The 17,645-nt window shown below is 39.6% G+C and overlaps 2 protein-coding genes across 11 annotated transcripts in view; one reads left to right on the plus strand and one right to left on the minus strand.

Moving 5' to 3' along the window:
- Positions 1 to 389, minus strand: part of SETD3 (SET domain containing 3, actin N3(tau)-histidine methyltransferase) — a 62,509-nt gene extending 62,120 nt beyond the window's left edge. Inside the window, exon 1 of one of the 2 annotated variants that reach the window (XM_066321848.1) lies at positions 294 to 389. The gene's annotated coding sequence lies outside the window, so the exon portion shown is untranslated. The remainder of the gene's footprint in view (positions 1 to 293) is intronic. The other variant, XM_066321849.1, reaches the window with a different exon arrangement.
- A 346-nt stretch (positions 390 to 735) lies between these two features.
- On the plus strand, positions 736 to 17,595 carry CCNK (cyclin K). Of its 9 annotated transcripts, none has more exons than XM_066321855.1 (12): positions 744 to 874; positions 1,510 to 1,625; positions 2,650 to 2,907; positions 3,915 to 3,996; positions 4,586 to 4,717; positions 5,542 to 5,647; positions 5,788 to 5,845; positions 7,666 to 7,835; positions 8,754 to 9,040; positions 12,982 to 13,015; positions 14,068 to 14,142; positions 16,271 to 17,595. In XM_066321855.1, the coding sequence occupies exons 3-12, from the start codon at positions 2,711 to 2,713 to the stop codon at positions 16,891 to 16,893; spliced, it is 1,764 nt and encodes a 587-aa protein (XP_066177952.1). In that variant the 5' UTR covers positions 744 to 874; positions 1,510 to 1,625; positions 2,650 to 2,710; the 3' UTR covers positions 16,894 to 17,595. The 9 variants fall into 9 exon arrangements, with proteins under 9 accessions (XP_066177948.1, XP_066177952.1, XP_066177947.1 ...); XM_066321850.1 differs by having other exon boundaries at positions 1,510 to 1,616; positions 2,640 to 2,907; XM_066321853.1 differs by lacking the exon at positions 744 to 874 and adding an exon at positions 1,072 to 1,090 and having other exon boundaries at positions 1,510 to 1,616; positions 2,640 to 2,907.
- The last annotated feature ends 50 nt before the right edge of the window (positions 17,596 to 17,645 follow it).

A 17,645-nucleotide genomic window follows, 5' to 3' on the forward strand; every position in this document is an offset into this window, starting at 1 on the left:
GCGGGAGAGGGAAAGGCCGGGGCGAGCCGCGACGGAGGCTGCGGCTCCCGGGGGAAGGAGGCCCGCACCAGCCCCGCACCGGCCACGCGGGGGAAGGCAGGGGCGGCGAGGCCCGCGGAGCGCGCCCCGGGGCGGCGGCAGGGGGTGTCCGGAAAGAGCGGCGCCTCCTACGGAGAGGGAGGCGGCGGAGCGGGGCGAGCCCACGCCGCCCGGAGGGTTGAGAGGAAGGGCCCGTGGCGCGCCGGGGCGAGGGGCTGAGGCAGGGGAGGGGACCCGGGCAGGCCCCGCCTTACCTCCCGCCAGCGGCCGCTCCTGCCTGGCCCGAGGGAGCGGCGCACCCGAGCCCGCGCCGGACGCCGCTGCCCGCGGTGGGGAGGCGGTGGCTCCGCCCGGCCCCGCCCCCTCCTGCGCCCCCCGCCGCCATTGGCCGAGCTGCTGCCCGCCGGAAGGCCCCGCCCCTCCCGCGCCCGTGGCGGCCAATCCTTCACGGCCGGCCTCAGAAAGGGCACGACAGCGCTCCCATTGGCTGTCATTCGGTCCCTGTTGGCCAGTCTTCAGATTTCTATTGGTTCGCGAGGCTCGCAATCTTTCCCTTTAGCGTTCCGATTGGTCCGCTCCCCAGGGTACGGCAGCACGTCGGCCTCCTGCCGCGGCTCAGAGGCCGCTGACGGAGCCGGGATTGGGCGGGTGGCGGAGACGGCGCCGCCGCTTCCCATTGGCGGGGCCTCGGTCCTCGCGCGCTACGCCTTTGCGACGTGATGACGCAGCACGCGGCCTGGCCTGGCTCCCAAGATGGCGGCGCGCAGGGCGCGGAGGCCGCGCTGTCGCTGAGGCGCCCCGCGCTCCAGTGCGGCTCCCGCTCCTCGCGAGCCCTGTGAGTGCGCGGGGCCCGCCCGGGCTGCCCGCCGGCGACAGCTGCCGCCTGGGAAGCGGGGACGGGAGCGGGGAGGCCGGGGTGGGGAGCGAGCGCCGCCCCGGGCACTGGTAGCCCCGTCTACGGCGGGCGGGCGGGCGGGTCTGAGAGGAGTTGAGCATCCCCGGCCGGGTTGGGGCTGCCGGGGCGGAGTCGCACTAGGCGGGTTCGGCTCAGGTAAGGTACGAAAAAGCCGCGATCGAGCTCTGGAACTTTCCTCTAGCTTAATGGGGTGAGTAAAAAGGCAGGGAAAACTTTATTATTTCCGGACGTTGAGATCTGGATTGGGACGTTTGAGACGGTTCATTTAAGATGTTTGCGGGTGATAATTTTCGTTCGTGGTTCCGTATTCGGAAATGTTTTCGCTCTTTTATAGAAGCTGATCTTGTCGCTTCAGGCGCTTTTCCTGTTAACTGGTTTTTAAGCGCTTTAGAAGTTAGAAAGCAAAATATCTTATAAGGAAGAAGAATTGTTACAGTTATAAAAACTAGGATGTTTCTAGTAAATGTGTTGGGAATGTGTGGTTGTGGCGCCTGGCGCGCTTTTGTTGATTCTGGAACTAGCTTTTAGTAGCCATTTACTTTTTCTTGTGACAGAATTTAGATCTGTCTGTGACCGATACCACGAGTTGTGAAGGTGATTCCAAAACCACCGTGTGACAAAGACAGTTTCCTTTATTCTGAAAAAGAGAAACTTTTTAAAGGTGAGCGAGGTGCTGATTGTAGGCATCGTTCTGTGGTCGTTCATGTGATCTTCCTTCCGTTTTCGGAAGGGAGACGTCTCGAAAAGTAATATCTGATTTTAAGAGTTTTAAGTTTGGCTCTTCCTATGACTGTGCTGCTTAGAGCGAATATCTTGCATCATATGTAACCACTGTCTGTTATGCAAACCCTTGCAGGTGACTGCAGTAATCTTTGCATAGTATCTGTAGTTAGTTGAACTGGAGCAAGAGCAGCTTTGTGCCTGAAAGAAATAAAGGCAGCGAGTGTTCATTCTTTAAGCTGAGGCGTGGCTGAACATCTGTCTTAGTTCAAACAGCAGAAAGGTGCCTGCAGAACTTTGTGATCTGCACCCGTGTGCACAAAGTGCTGGTGAACACCGGCAAGTAGGAGACTCTTGGAGTGTATTCAGTTGCCTTGTCTGAGGGATGATTTTAGGTGCTGCCTTACTCTGCAAACTCACATCGGTTGTCTTAATCTTGTATGTGAAAGAACACTGATACTTTTTCTTTAAGTAATACAAATACAGATTACAAAGCTTCTGCCAAGTGGTTGCAGCTCGGGGTCTCCCTGGGAGGAGGCAGGTAATTAAGTGGCCTTTCAGGCTCACCTCACCAGTGCTTTTCCTAGTTACCAGTAGTCTGCTAATCCCCCTAAATTTTTCAAGTCATTCTTCAGCCATCACTGAATTTTTTTCCCCTACTTTGATGGGCAAAGTAGATGGAAGTTGTTCTACTAAGAAATAGCAGATATTGCTGGAGATGTAGTCTTGAAGTTTCCTTATTAAACAGGTAACAGCAAGGAAAACCTACGGCATTTTATTTGATTGTATTTGCAATATATGGGGAGGATAAAGGTGAAGTTCATTATTATTTGTCTTTGAACATGGGAAAAAGTTCTTTCCAACAGGCAAGGCTAAGCACTATTCCTCTTTACTCCTCTTTGAGCAGGAATTGGCGGGGACAGTTCTCTCTATTTTTAAAGAATTTCTTTTTTCTTTTCTTCAGGGTCCTGAAGTGACTCTCTGAAGACTTCGTTTTTGAAAATTTAAAAAGCAAAGACAATTCTGTTTTAATAAATGAAGGAGAATAAAGAAAATTCCAGCCCTTCTGTAAACTTGGCAAACCTGGACCATACAAAGCCATGCTGGTACTGGGATAAGAAAGATTTGGCACACACACCATCACAGCTTGAAGGGCTTGATCCAGCTACAGAGGCACGATACCGCAGGGAAGGGGCCAGATTCATATTCGATGTGGGAACACGTTTAGGACTGTATCCTTTCAACTCATGCTGGTATGAAATGTCTTTATGAATAGTGAGTATGCAGAATAAAGTGTACAAGAAATGTGACGTGCTCAGCTGTTCAGATATTTAATTGTTAATCAAAGATATATTTGTGTTTATGTGCCTTTTGATGTAGTATGTTTCTACACAATTTCTATCCATTCACTCGATAAACAAGGTTCCAATATTGCAATAGGGAAGTAAGATGATACAAACTTTCCAATTAAGAGTAACTTCTGTGAGTTATGAAACTCAGTGTTTCACTATATGGATCTACATGACTTCTCAAATTTTGAATTTTTCCCTCAGTTTTCTAGGTTGTGCCTTTGAGGCCTCTAACCTCTGCCTCTGTAGTCTTGGTGTTTGGTGGCTGATTTTTTGTTTCATTGCTTTTTACAGCTTTGTGTATAAGTTCTCCTGACTGTCCCACTCTATTATAGACGGCCACTTAAATTTTCTGCTTCCTGTATTCCTATGCTTCCTTTAATTTCCTTAGTTCTCTCTTTAATAAAGCACGGTGAAAATAAATTTTTTACTTGCCCTAAGGTGAAGAATAGGGAGCATGTTCAGATTTTATTTGCATTTTAAGATGTGAATAGTAACTTTCCTCCACACCAGCACTTGAATGTGAAGTGGTAATTGTTCTGTTCCTTCGTGTTCCTACCGCTGGGTTTGACCTTCTCTGAAGCAGGTATGGTGCAACACAGGGATGACCTTATGTGCATCCTCTTGTAAATACAGTCAGGACTTCCCACATTTACAACAAATGCTTTAGATATCAGCTGCATCTGGGCCTGATCATAGTATTTACACAGCTTTACGGGCTTTTGTGCCTTTCTTTTTTTCCCTAAAGCTCCTGTTTTACTTGCAGTGTTTTCTAACTGGTCACTGAACAGCCAGTTACTTGGAGTACTTGATAAAGCAGAATCCATTGTGCATGTTTGGTTTTAAATTTGTTTCGTGTGCTGTTTGAAAGTCCTTAATGTGCACCACAGACATTATGACACTCTAGCAACCGGAATAATTTATTTCCATCGGTTTTATATGTTTCATTCCTTCAAGCAGTTCCCAAGATATGTAAGTATTTAGAGTATTGATGACTTCATTTATGATTGCACTGAGCAGGGGCTATTTGAAATGGTGATCAGTCGCTTGGATACTACTCCTGCTGTTCACTACAGAAAGATGGAAAATTAGCATTTTGTCTTTTAATTATTGCCACTTAAAATTCATTGTTCTTTCCTGTTTACACATTTCTGTTTATGCTCAGAAATGTATTGACATGGCAGTTATGACTTGCTGATATTGTTCTTTAGGAGTAGAGCTGTAGTGCTGGCACTTCTGTGTTAGCTGAAAGAAAAAAAGAAGTATAATACAGTTTTAAAACTGCTTGACAGGCAACATTGAACCAGGACAAATTGTGCTTTGTGTTTCTGATCTTGAAATGAAGTTGTATAAAATAGACAGTCCTCCAAATTCTGTATTTTTCCTCTGAGAAAATGAAAATTTAACACTATATTAAAATTAGAAATTAGTAGGCTCATTAAATCTTTCCTGGGAGACTTCTACAGAACAGTTAATGAAATCTGACAGTGCTTTTATAATTCCACACTGTATTGCATATCTACCTGCAGACCACTTTTTGAAAGCACTTGCCTTTTTTTAGGTGACTGGAGCCTGCTGTCTCTTCCTAGCAGGAAAGGTTGAAGAAACACCCAAGAAATGTAAAGACATAATTAAAACAGCTCGTAGCTTGCTAAATGATGTACAGTTTGGGCAGTTTGGAGATGACCCAAAGGTAAAAATACTCATGTTGAAATTGATTTGATCCTGTTGTAGTGTAGTAAAGTGACACACATTCAATAGAGCATTGACTGATTTTCAGTTGTTCTAAATTGAATTAGATGTTCAGCATGCATTTATGACTCTTCTGGGTAATGTGATTGGTAGCTATGAAAGTAATTCTTCCTAATACAAGTAGCTTTGGGAGCTTTTGGAATAATTGGAATAATAACTGGAATAATTGTTTTCATTAAAAGTTCGCATTTTTTTTCATGTAAATTCTGATATTATTTTGCAAATTAAAGGAGATTTGAGTAATTTCAGCCAGATAAAGAAATGTTACCAAGACATAAATCATCTGAATGGGATTTTAGGAAGCAATTATTAGTGAATCTTAAATAAGAGAACTAAATCTCAAAAGCATTGAGAAGTTTCTTGTTTACAGTTGCTTGTTTCTTGTTTACAGACTTAGCAAAACTATGCTTCTCTTAAAATTTGTTTATTTTAAATAGCAGAAGGACTTGAAACTTTTGAGTGAAATGTGGTAGAGCTTATATTTTTGTTGTGATTTTGTATCTGACAATTTCATGCTGTGTCTGGTTCAGTTCATTCTTCTGCAGAGGAATAGGGATTTTAAACACATCATCTGTTTTCACTCAAATAAATGTGAAGAAAAGGTATCTGAATTTAAAATAATATTATAAGTTGGAGGGCTTTCTGTTCTCCTTGGAGACAAGTGTGGCTGCCTGGAGGTGCTGTGTAGTCATACTTTATACTAGCATTAAGTATTTTTGAGTGAAAGAAGGAATAATTCTGTGGTTACCTTGTAACTCTCTATAGGAAGAAGTGATGGTACTTGAAAGAATCTTACTACAAACAATAAAGTTTGATTTGCAAGTGGAACATCCATATCAATTTCTTCTCAAGTATGCCAAACAGCTCAAAGGTAAAATATTGCAGGGTGAGCAAGTAATGCCTGTTACTGATTTCCAGAACTTAATATATTAACAGTGCAAGAATATTCTACTACCAACTGTTTGTCCTTCCTAATTTTATGCTCTATTTTTTTTTCTGATCATTTTTCAGGAGACAAAAATAAAATTCAAAAACTGGTTCAAATGGCATGGACATTTGTCAATGACAGGTAAGATACACCTAGGAAACAGTCTAAAAGTGAAATAGTTACTGTTGCTTGTTTTGTTCTGCTACTGGATATTTTTTGACAAATATTTGATTTTTTTTTCTGCTTGTTACGTGTTTTCTTGGTCACTTTCCTCAGTTTTTCTTTCCATCCTTACCATGATAGTTCCATTGAGCACAGAATCTGGAATGAGTGTGAAGCAGACCAGTAAGACCTCTGCAATGTTGTGGTACTAATTCAGTGCTGCATTAAAAAGAAACTTACTGTTGGAAAGGGCCAAATCAAGTTCCAAATCCTAAACCTCCAGAATACAAACCAGCTTCTTGCTAAATCTGTGATATATGGTGCATTGTAAAATAAATGAAGTCACTTCTCAATTTCACCAATATATTTTCACCAATATATATTTTAATATGATATTTTTGTAATAGTGAAGTAGCCATTACATTCACTGAGGAATACAGGTTTTGGCCCTGGATTTACAATTTTTTGAGTAATGAACTTGTAAGAAACACATCAATTAATGGGAGTGTGTGTAAAAACACTTTTCATGTGGTAGTAAAAAAAAAAAAAAAACAAACAACAGAACAACTTGACACACTTCAGTCTTGTTCAGGAGGATTCTACACAGCTGGGCAAGTTAATTCATTAAGGACTTAAATATTAGTTTTTGTTTTCATAGCAAACCCTTAAGAAAGTGTGTAAGTGGTCTGACTGTCCAGAAATTGTGAATACATAACTTTCAGTCGTGCCTACAGTAGTAGAACATCATAAAAAAAGGGGTGCCATTTTAGTCATATGCCTGATTTGAATTAGTTCTCTGTGTAGGTTCAGATTCTGTAGATACCACTTAAACCCTCCAAATTAATTTGGCTAAAGTTAATGTGGATCTCGAGAGATGTTTACTTCAGCTGCTGTCAGTCTTGTAGGTGATGATGTTACAGGTAGAACAAAATTATGGCATGACTGTCACTGTTAAGTCTGTCAAACTACTGTAATTCATCCATCAAAGTTTGGACACCATTATACTTGTAATTAAATGATGTTTAATATTTTGAAAAAAGCTAACAATTGAAATGCACTTCAGGAAAACGCTTGTACGAGATTGGAGGGATTTGAAAATCATGCATCATTACCTCTGTTCTGAAGAGGCTATATTGTGCTTACTTAATAAGCATCGTATTACCATATTAGAAGTTAATTTTGTAGGATTGTGGGAAAATAACTGTGCTTTGCACTACAGGTCTTTAGAATAGGAGGTTCTGTTCTTATACAGCCACAGTAAATTAATGGAAATTCAGCTGGCTGGCTGGCTTTAAAATTCTGTAAGCAGATTATATGTTACAGAATCTATGCAGAAAAGAGAGAAAAAAATTTCATAATTTAAAATTGGTACAGGAAATAGGAACTGATTATGACAGAAAGGTAATAATACCAACAACATCAATTATTTTAGCATTAGCTGTAACAAAGACTATTCAAGAGATAACCTTTTATACGTTAATCTGATACTTGTGTTGCACTTGGCAAGTTGCTTTACAAGTTCATGTTGGCTCTTCTGTAGGGTTTGGGGAGTCTATCTGTTTACATTTTATTGACAAACGTTTGGAAGCTCTAAAATCTGATTTGGGACCTTATTTCATGACAGTGGTATTCCACGAATAGTTTAGTTTTTAAACTCTTTTGTTTAACAAGGCTCTTAATTAAAATTGCCTGAGAAGTCAGAATTGTGGTGGGATTTTATACCTTGTTAGTTAAAGTGCATTTGGACAATGGGGTAATCTCCAGGGTTGTGTTTTGTTTTGGTTTATTTCCTGTTGCAGTCTCTGCACCACGCTATCCCTGCAGTGGGAGCCTGAGATCATAGCTGTTGCAGTTATGTACTTAGCAGGCCGTTTGTGTAAGTTTGAGATACAGGAATGGACATCCAAACCAATGTACAGACGATGGTGGGAGCAGTTTGTCCAAGATGTTCCTGTTGATGTTTTGGAAGGTATGAAAACGGTTTCCCACAACATTTCTTGTCACTGTGTGGCCTAGGTCATAATTAAATGCAAATAGCTTTTTATCTAGGTTTCAGTCAAAAATAATTTTGTGTTGAGTATGTAACTCAGGTTGTATATGCTATGTCTTAATCAGGTTTTAGATTGAACTGGCTTAGCTTAGAAGTGTATTTAATCATCACGATTAGTCTTTTGTTCAGTGTTTAGTTTACAATTTGTTTAGTTTAGTTCACGTCTAATTAGCCTGCATTGTCATACTATGTTTTCTGGTTTTTTAGTGATTATTTACTCCCAATTTTAAATAAGTGGTTCTACGAACACTGGAACCAATGAAGGCTGATTTCCAGTGGTTTTTCCATTGATAATTGGTGTCTTTGACCAAATTATGCTTGGATAGAGGGATTTTTGTGATGTAGCATGAATGATGAACAGATTATGGAGGACCTTTAGCTCCTAATGTGTTGGAAGAATAATTTATTACTAGTCCTTTGCTTAATTTCCTAAAACTTTTTTGACTAGCCTAACTAGACGTGTATGTTTTAACATATAATCTTCTTCCACTTAATTTCCTGCTGTATTACTGTCTTGTGAGTGTGGTTACATGGCTCTCCAGGCACACAGTAATGGCATACAGTGTTTTATTACCAAGATACTGTGTTCTTCTTCTGAAAGCTGTGCATATACATGTACATATTGATCAGGATAGGCAGAAGAAACTCAGAAGTGCAAGTACAAGTTGAAAATTAATCTGCTTTTAAGAAGTTATTTTATTCATTATAATGATGAGTAATATTTGCAATAAATTTTTCCAAGTCTATGTCCAGTAGAAATCAGAGTTGATAGTTGTGTTAAATATACACTTACACATTATAAGGTTGTAATACTTTGGAATTTTCTTTATTATTAAGATATCTGTCACCAGATCCTGGACCTGTACTCACAGGGAAAACAGCAAATGCCTCATCATACTCCCCATCAGCTGCAGCAGCCACCATCTCTTCAGTCTACACCGCAGGCACCCACGGTACAGCAGTCACAGCAATCCCAGAGTTCAGAGCAATCCCAGACACAGCAGCAGAAAGAGTCTCAGCAGTCAGCACAGCAACAGCAGCAGCAGCAGCAGCAAACACAAGCACAGCAATCCAAAAAGCCCTCTCCCCAGTCAAGTCCTCCTAGACAGATTAAAAGACCAGCAGTAAGTTGAACTTTCACTTGTAATTTATTTTCAGGTTGATCTGATGCCTATTTGATTTAATGTGCAGCAGACCTGTTTGCTTTAGGAATGAGCCTTGTAATTATGCACTTGATTTTCCTTGGTTATGTGGCAACTTTGTTAATGCAGAGCAGCCTTTGCAGTTCTGACATATGACTTTTTATTCCACTTGAGCCAAAAGTCATGGAAAGGCTTTTTAGTCAACATGAGCTATTCAGATTCTCAGTGTTTGTGGTTCTGGGCTATCCAACTTCGTTGTTTTCTCTATTAACCAGGTTTATTTTGAAGAGGGTTTCTTGTGCCTGGCCTGAATATAGAGATGTGCACAATGCTGATGATGACATTATTTGATTTTTTTTGAGTACTAGTATTAGGAGAATAGTGACTTCTAAAGTTATGTCAAATTTTTTAAAGAAAAAGTCTTTAAAATAATCCTTTAACAGTAGCAGCCTATAAATCATCATACTTTGTAGCCTTACTTTGTCCATACTATCACAATTGAAAATAAGCAGCTACATTAGCAGTTGGATAGTGTCACAAGTACTCTGAGCACTTTTCAACAGCCATCAAGTTCAAATAAAGCTTTCAGATGCTTTTGTTACTTTTTTTTACTTGTAAGTTTAAAAAAAGTGTTACCCAGGTCTTCTTTCATGTGTGCCTAGCAAGAGAAGTCTTTTCAGAAGTCCAGTCTTTGGAACAAGTCCATTTAGGATGTAAATTTTGTTCTAAGTTTTAGTTAATACATGCCCAAACTAGAAAACGGACATCAGGGGGACAAAAAAAACAAAACAGCAAACTAAAAAAACCAAACCAAAAGCTAGGAGTAAGCAGCAAATATTGGAATGTAGTGGAATTGGAAGAGTGCAGCATCTTCCTGATGGCAGACTCCCAAAAAAGACAAAAATGTAACTCTGTAAAACCTTGGTCTTGTAAAGCGAAGGATAGAGGAAAATACCTGCACTGGAATTTTTAGGTTTTGCACTGAACTTTAGCATTGTTCATGATAGAAGGGTGATAATATTAATTAGCTTGAAAAGTGTGAGAGTTCTTTATAGGTATTAAGTATTTCTTCTCATACTCTTTGTGATCATTTATCAGCACAAATTATGCTTGAGTTGTCAGACCTCTAGGATCTCTTACTATTTTTCTTAAAAAAAATGCCTGGGACAGTTTGGCACATCAGAAACTGTTAATAACAATTTTGAGTTTTCCTGTGTGCTCCATCTAAGTTGTTACAAAAGCTTGTTCATTCCTGTAAAGGATCTACCATTACAATACTACTGATTTTGCCCTATCCCACATGTTAATGAAGTATCTCATGGAAAAAAGTGATGCTTTTGCATCAATAGTATCTATTGTTCTTGAACAGTTGCCTCTGGTCAAGCCGTAAGTGAAACTTACCTTTCGTGAAATTATTTTGAAGTCCATTACCTAGTAATCAAGGAAAAAAATAGTAGATAACACTGTAAGCAGCCACAACAAATCAAAAGCAAAGGGTGACTGAAAGGAGTTTTGTAGGAATACAGCACATGCAGCATGAATTTGAGGAAAGTAAACATGGTGATCCAAAATTGTTCTTTATCCAGAAAGCAATCTGGGAGAACAAGATGTGTGGTGTTTGAAAGATTTACTTGGTGCTTCTAAAATGTTGAGTTAGATGTACCATAAACCTTGCTTAAAATCTTTGCCTGCTTCTATAAATAGGGCTTTGCATGACTTCTCCTTTGATTTGTGCAGAACAGAAATACACTTTGTTCCTGGAGGCCAGATTTTCAATTAACATGAACTCTTATGACTCCCATTACCTTCTACTGAGCCAAGATGCTTTCAAGCAGCTGAGGTATTGGCCCGTGACTTACAGACCCATATCAGATGTCTAAAGCATCTGTACATCCTCTACATTTCTAGTGGTGAGGAGCACTCGAATTTTCAGTTGATTTCACTAAAAATATGCTGTTAAATCCTTAGATGTAAATAGTATTTTCATTTGGATTAAACCAGAAATTGTTAGGGGGAACAAATTTATTGCATATAGAGACAGCAGTAAAGGAACAGTTCCATTGTGTAGATTCAGCGGAAGTATTAAATACCCATCAGTGTGACAGTAAATAATGTTAATAATTTATTATTCTTTATTGTGACCCTCAGGTGTTCTAGCTGGGGCAGTACAAACTACAGTGCAGTAGAATGACCAGATAAATGCTCATCTCTATTTTAGCAGCTGCCGTTATTAGAGAATTGTTGCTGCTTGATTTTTTTTTTCTTTAGCTTAAGCTCAGTTTAAATTGCTGCTTGTTTCTTCTATCATTAGTTATTTTGCTCCAGTTTCTTGTTTTACTGTAATGGTGTACCTTGATGGTTGTTTTTTGAATATTGATCCGTATTAACAAAAGCACAGTAATTGAGTTACTTGTCACCTGAAGTGATCAACTGATTTCACAAAATGAGTGGTTTTTTTGAAAAGATTGAACAAGCAGTGATTTGCTTCTATTTGAAAGTGCAGGGAGAGCTGATGCAGTTTTACAGGCATGGAATTTAGTGCTAGAAAGTCAAGAAAAGACCATCCAAGTAAAATGAAGGCAGCAGATGAGTCCATGGGAGTCACTAAGAAAAAAGTATGTGTGTTTGAAATGGTAAGACAAAGATTGTCCTTTAAAAGCAGGAAAGCAGCTGGAAGGTGTCTGGAAAATTGAAATGACTGTCAAAGGAATATAAGAATGAAGTTGCCTCAAGCAGGCAAAAATAAGAGAGCAAAAATTTTGAGAATGCTGAGAATTAAGGAAAAGTACTGTTCAAGCCAGATTGAAGTGTGTGTCCATTCTTGCTGTGAAAAGTGAAATGAAGGAAACAGAGGAATGGTTTATACTAGAGATAAACAGTCCCTTAAAAAACATTTTCATTGAAAAGACAGAGAAGCTATGTACTGTACCTCTCTGACCTTCATCATAAATTCTAAATATAGCTGTACGTAGAATATCAGTTAAGTTCTCTGCTTTTCTCAGAACCATCAAGTCATCATCACAGTGGGACCATGTAATCTGGGAAGATTTTTTTTATTCCCTTATCCGTGGTTGTTTAACAAAAACTACAACAAAACAACAACCAACGAAACAAGAGAAAACTCAACCCGAAAACTGTGATTGGAAGGATGATGTGAGGGTTTGTGGGTTTGTTCAGAGTACATACATTTTTTCCTGGCATAATATTTGGATTTTATACAATGCTTTCCATCTGAAAGCTTCTGAAATGTTTTATGCTGTGCAAGACTTTCACTGCCCTCCTGTTCTGGTAAATAAAGCATAAGGGCATGAAGTGATTTTGGCAAAGGTTGAGTGACAGGTCAAAGCAGAATCAGGAACAGAGGCCAAGCCTCTTGTTTTCAGCTCAGTGAGCAGTGAACTGGACCATGACGTATGTGCGGTGGATGATAAATACATTAAATGAGATGTAATACTCAACAGTGGGAACAGCAAGAAATGCTGCATATAAAATACTTGCTATTTTTCCAGACTTTTCATCCTGCTAGTTAAGCTGGGCTTTCCCAGTGTGATTTGACTTTGTTCAGTGCATGTCTTGCATTTGTCGTTAGAAACTATAGAAGAATTTAGGTTGGAAAATATCTTAAAATCATCAACTCCAATCATTAATGCAGCACTGTCAAGTCCAGCACTAAACCATGTCCCCAAGTGGCACATCTACACATCTTTTGAATACCTACAGGGATGGTGATTGAACCACTTCTGCGGGCAGCTTGTTCCAATGCCTGACCACCCTTTCCATGAAGAATTTTTACCTCATATCCAATTTAAATCTCCATTGCCACAACTTGAGGCTATTTCTTCTTGTCCTATCACTTGTTACCTGAGAGAAGAGGCTGACTGCAATGGTCTGATTTTTATCTTTTTTTTCTTTTTTTTAAACAGGCTGTATCTCCAAAAGAAGAAACAAAGGCAGCAGGTAAATATTAATATTCTATTCGTGTTGCTTCCATTTTACTGCTTAAACCAGAATAAGTAATTTGCTGAGATGCACTTAGTTTGTTTGCTTACAGGCTTGGCAATTCTAAACTATTTTGATCCTGATAATGTACCTTAAATATATATTTCAACTGTTTTTAAAATGTTCGTAACTCCAAAATTTGAAATAAATTTAGTATAACTGTGCCCAAAGAATCCCTTAATAGAGTGTGTTCAGTAGAGTCCTGCTAAACTAGTCAACTCTCAATGTATAACTCCATGCATCATTTGGGAGTAGTCCTCAGCAAGCTGTGAGGCCTTGAAGGGACTATGTCATTAAGTAGCTGCACTAACAGTAAGTGGCTGGTAATCAGAGATGTTTCTAATTGGTTGTTGGCATGGCTGCTACTAAAAAGCACTTTGTATCAATATATAGTGTAGTGAAAGAAATGTAGTGATCACTGCAGTGATCATACCTGGTTCTTCAGTTTGTTTGGGGGGTTCTCTTCATTTTGCTGGTTTGGAACAAAGTAGTTCAGGATAGCTAGGATGTACTTCTTAAGGAAGTCTGGCACTTATTCTCCTCTGCTCTGCTCTGCAGATAGATTCCAGACAGCTGTCTCTTCTCCCTCCTCTCTCCTGTCCAATTGCCCTTTTGTTTGGTTTCTGACACACATTTCCCCAGTAGAGCATAGGTCAGCTTCTTTTGAGAGCTATTCTAACTATTTACAAGCTAAAGCTTCGGGCTACAACACATATATTTGCTCATCTTCATTTACATGCTGCTATTGGGACAGTTTTTCTCTAGTTACAAAGTCACTTGAACCTGTAGGTATACGTTCTTTTGGAAGACTTGTATGTAGTACTTGATGCCACTTTCTTTATACAAAGGTGTTCTTTTTAGTTTTGTTAAACATATCTAGTAAATAGGATTTCCACGGTATTTTTGCATAATGTAAATGTGATTTGATAATCATTAGCATGACACCAGAGTTGGAATTTGGAAAATAGTGCACAGCAATAACTAATCACAAACTGACAAATGTTTTTTAGAACCGCCACCACCATCTAAAATTCCTAAAATTGAAACTTCGCATCCACCAATACCTCCTGCACATCCACCTCCAGGTAAGCTTTTCTTTCCTTTAACACATTTATTTTTGTTGTTAACTTCCTTGCTTTTCATTCAAGTGGTGGTAGGTAATGGTGTGGGGGCAGGGGTGTGTTGCCTTGATTAATCAGCTTGGCAAGTAAAAATACAAGATTGAAAAGCTCTAGAGGGAATTTCAACATAGTAGCACAGGCTTTCCCAGACAGAAGTGAAAACTTAGGGTGGAAACAAGATTATACTAGGTGGATAAAGACAAGACAAAGCTGCAACAGTTAAAGGCCTGGAAGACTAAAAGTAATTGTTAATAGCAGGCTAGAAGGGACTTCTTGGTCTCAGAAGGATGGTAGATGCCGTATTAGATTATTAGAGCAGCTTTCAGCTGTTCTATAGGAGTTTTCAATGTTATATGTGTCATACAGGAATTCTGCAGGTGTGCAACTTCCAAACAGTAAGGGGGATACTTTCTTTGCTGTACCTCCAAAGAGGACTTTGATCTGCCAGAGAACATTAATACTGCACATATGCCATGTGCTTGCAAAATAAACTGTACTGTTGTAAAAATATGTTTTGAGCACCTTGATGCATTAGCTGTCTTCCAGTGACCCCTAAATATGACGTGTGAATATGGTCTATGAATAAGTATTTCACAGATCATGGTCCATAATGTAACTGTAAGATGACAGCTTCTAACAGGGAATTAGAAGAGAGAAAAGCAGTGCCGTGAAGTACAGTAGGACAACTTCTCTCATTTATTAAAATCTAAGTAAGAATGAAGTTTTTTCTAAATACCATGCTCATTATTCCTTCAGTTGTTAAATCTTGAATGCACTTCTTGCATCCAGAATGGTTCTGAAAATGAGCAAATGAGGAAATTATTGCCTGCTGCAATTTAGGAGCTAGAAGTCATCTAAATCATGAGTACCACAGCCAGCATACCCACTTTGTGTGATTTAATTATGTGGCTTTCCTAGGGGGCAGTTTTGCTGCTAAAACCTTGCTTAGGCAAGTAATGGATTTATTTCCCTTGTTACCTGAAAAATTTTCCTCTTTGTTTATACAAGGATGTAACTGTACAAGCAATGAAACATTAGCAAAATAAAGGGCAGCTCTGTGGAATAGCCAGGTGAAAACCAAGAATGCATCTGTACCAAATGAACTAGGAGGAGGCTTTATCTCAAATTCTGTTTAACAGTGACAATGTGGCATGCCACTAGAAATGACAGCCCTGTTTCTAAATAGCTTTTCTTACTGGACAATGTTGTAGATTCCTATATGTATACAAGCAAGATGAATGTCAAGGTGTCCCAAACTCTTTTTTGTTGGTCATTTTAATAATCTCTCTGACCATACAGAGGGGTTGCTATTAGGTTAGTCATTCTAGTGGTATTACTTACTTTATAATATTTGCATTAAGAGGGAAAAACAAACTGTTCTTTTTTAAAGAGAAGACAGCTTAAAGCATGTTCTTTCCAGAAGTGGTTAAGTATAGTTCTGTAAAATGCTGATCTTTTTATGAACTTCTCCAGAGTGTCAGGTACTGAGTTCACCGAAATTAATAAGTGGGACAAAGCTGATCAGATTTCATGTCCTTCTTACTTACCCTTTGGTTTTCTTTTTCTTTGGTAAACAGGTTTAGAGCTGAGTGTTAAAGACTTGAGACTTTGGCCTGTGTTCTCAAATAATGTTTCCCAATATCGGAGGCAGGTGAAGGGCAGAGAGTAATCCTAGGCCACCTCCTGGACTACCAAAGAGGTAGAAAGGAGGCCTGGACTAAAGAAGGTAGAAGCACTGAATTAAAAGATTTTTGGTATTGTGAATCCTGTGACTTTCTAAATCTACTAGTTGTGATTCCGTCCATCCAGTCTGTTAACTCTGCTGATTGTACAAGAATATTTAAATTATTAAAAAATAGAAATAAGAAAGCTGAATTTAACTTTTAGAATGGGAAAAGCTGACCCTGAAGCTTTGATTGGCAGCCTAGTTGGTTTTTAGTAACCTGAGAGTCTGACTGGATGCCATATGGCATTCAGATACTTAGAGAATTGAGCTCTCTTTTGCTAATTTAACTGGTGGAAAAATATGAAGTATTCAGAAGCTGTTCTTGCCACTATCCTTCAAAATAATGAATCCAATTTTCTTTTCCAGAGCGTAAGCCTCCTTTGACAACAGCGGTTTCAATGGGAGAACCAGAGCAATCTACTACCGTGGACTCAGTAGATATGCCAAAGGTCCAGATTCCTCCCCCTGCTCATCCTGCCCCAGTACATCAACCTCCACCTCTACCACATCGTCCCCCGCCCCCACCCCCGACCAGTTATATTACAGGGATGTCTACTACAAATTCTTACATGTCAGGGGAGGGTTATCAAAGTCTCCAGTCAATGATGAAAACAGAAGGACCAACCTACGGAGCTTTACCACCGGCCTATGGACCACCAGCTCATCTACCATATCATCCTCATGTCTACCCTCCTAACCCTCCACCACCAGTTCCACCTCCACCCCCTGCCTCTTTCCCCCCACCCAATATCCCACCTCCTACTCCTGGATATCCTCCTCCGCCTACATACAACCCTAATTTCCCACCTCCGAGACTGCCTCCAACTCATGCAGTACCACCTCATCCACCTCCAGGGCTGGGAATGCCACCAGCTAGTTACCCCCCTCCTACTGTTCCCCCAGGTGGGCAGCCACCTGTACCACCTCCAATTCCACCACCTGGTATGCCACCTGTAGCAGGACTTGGACGTGCTACATGGATGAGATAGCATGAGGTAATTTGCACGATATACCTTTTATGTTGTTTAGGCAGGAGTAGATAGCCAAAACCTACATTGTAAAGATGAAGAGGAGGGTAATCTGTATAATTTAGATGAAGAAATGAGATTAAATGAAAATTTAGCTGATCTGTTTGCAGTATGGTTTATGGTGAGTTATATAGGCTTCTAGATTTTAATCAGCTTTGCAGTATCTATTCTAACTTTATACATTTGACATAAGTTTAAATTGTCTTGACTTATTCCAGCACTGGATTACTTTGTACTAGCAAAACCAGCCATATTGGCTCAATTATATCAGTAAGAAGAAAATTTCCTTCTAGAAATCAGTGCCTATTTTTAAGTATCAAAATAGCCAGACACTATGATATTTGATCTATAATAAAAAACTTCATTTTTAATAGTAAGTAAAACAACACATGTCAAGCATAAAAGCTGCTTTATTTAAGAGAGATTCTGAATGCTAGCTGACTGGAATAATTTTGAGGTGTTTGCCTTGCTGATAGTTTTGGTTTGGAATGTACTGGTATCTTAAAATATTGTATGTTTACACCTATTTGCAAATTCCTGTACATAATATATATATTTTCTAAGTGTGAAAGTCTGAATGTAACAGCCTACTGTGATGTACATCATAGTTATAAATGGGACTACTTTGTTCACTCTACCCAAATAAAATTGGTTCTGAATTTAGTGGATTTGCAAGTTTTTCATACTAGTTCAAATGTCATAACTATGGTTAC

This window comes from Sylvia atricapilla, chromosome 6 (genome assembly GCF_009819655.1).
Source record: "Sylvia atricapilla isolate bSylAtr1 chromosome 6, bSylAtr1.pri, whole genome shotgun sequence".
Lineage (NCBI taxonomy): Eukaryota > Metazoa > Chordata > Aves > Passeriformes > Sylviidae > Sylvia > Sylvia atricapilla.

Bases quoted from the DNA above. Each gene is read 5' to 3' on its own strand.
- CCNK (XM_066321851.1), top strand. From the start codon at position 2,711: ATGAAGGAGAATAAAGAAAATTCCAGCCCTTCTGTAAACTTGGCAAAC. The intron at 2,908-3,914 runs GTATCCTTTCAA...TGTGCACCACAG, and splicing joins GTGGGAACACGTTTAGGACT to ACATTATGACACTCTAGCAA. The intron at 9,041-12,981 runs GTAAGTTGAACT...TTTTTTAAACAG, and splicing joins GACAGATTAAAAGACCAGCA to GCTGTATCTCCAAAAGAAGA.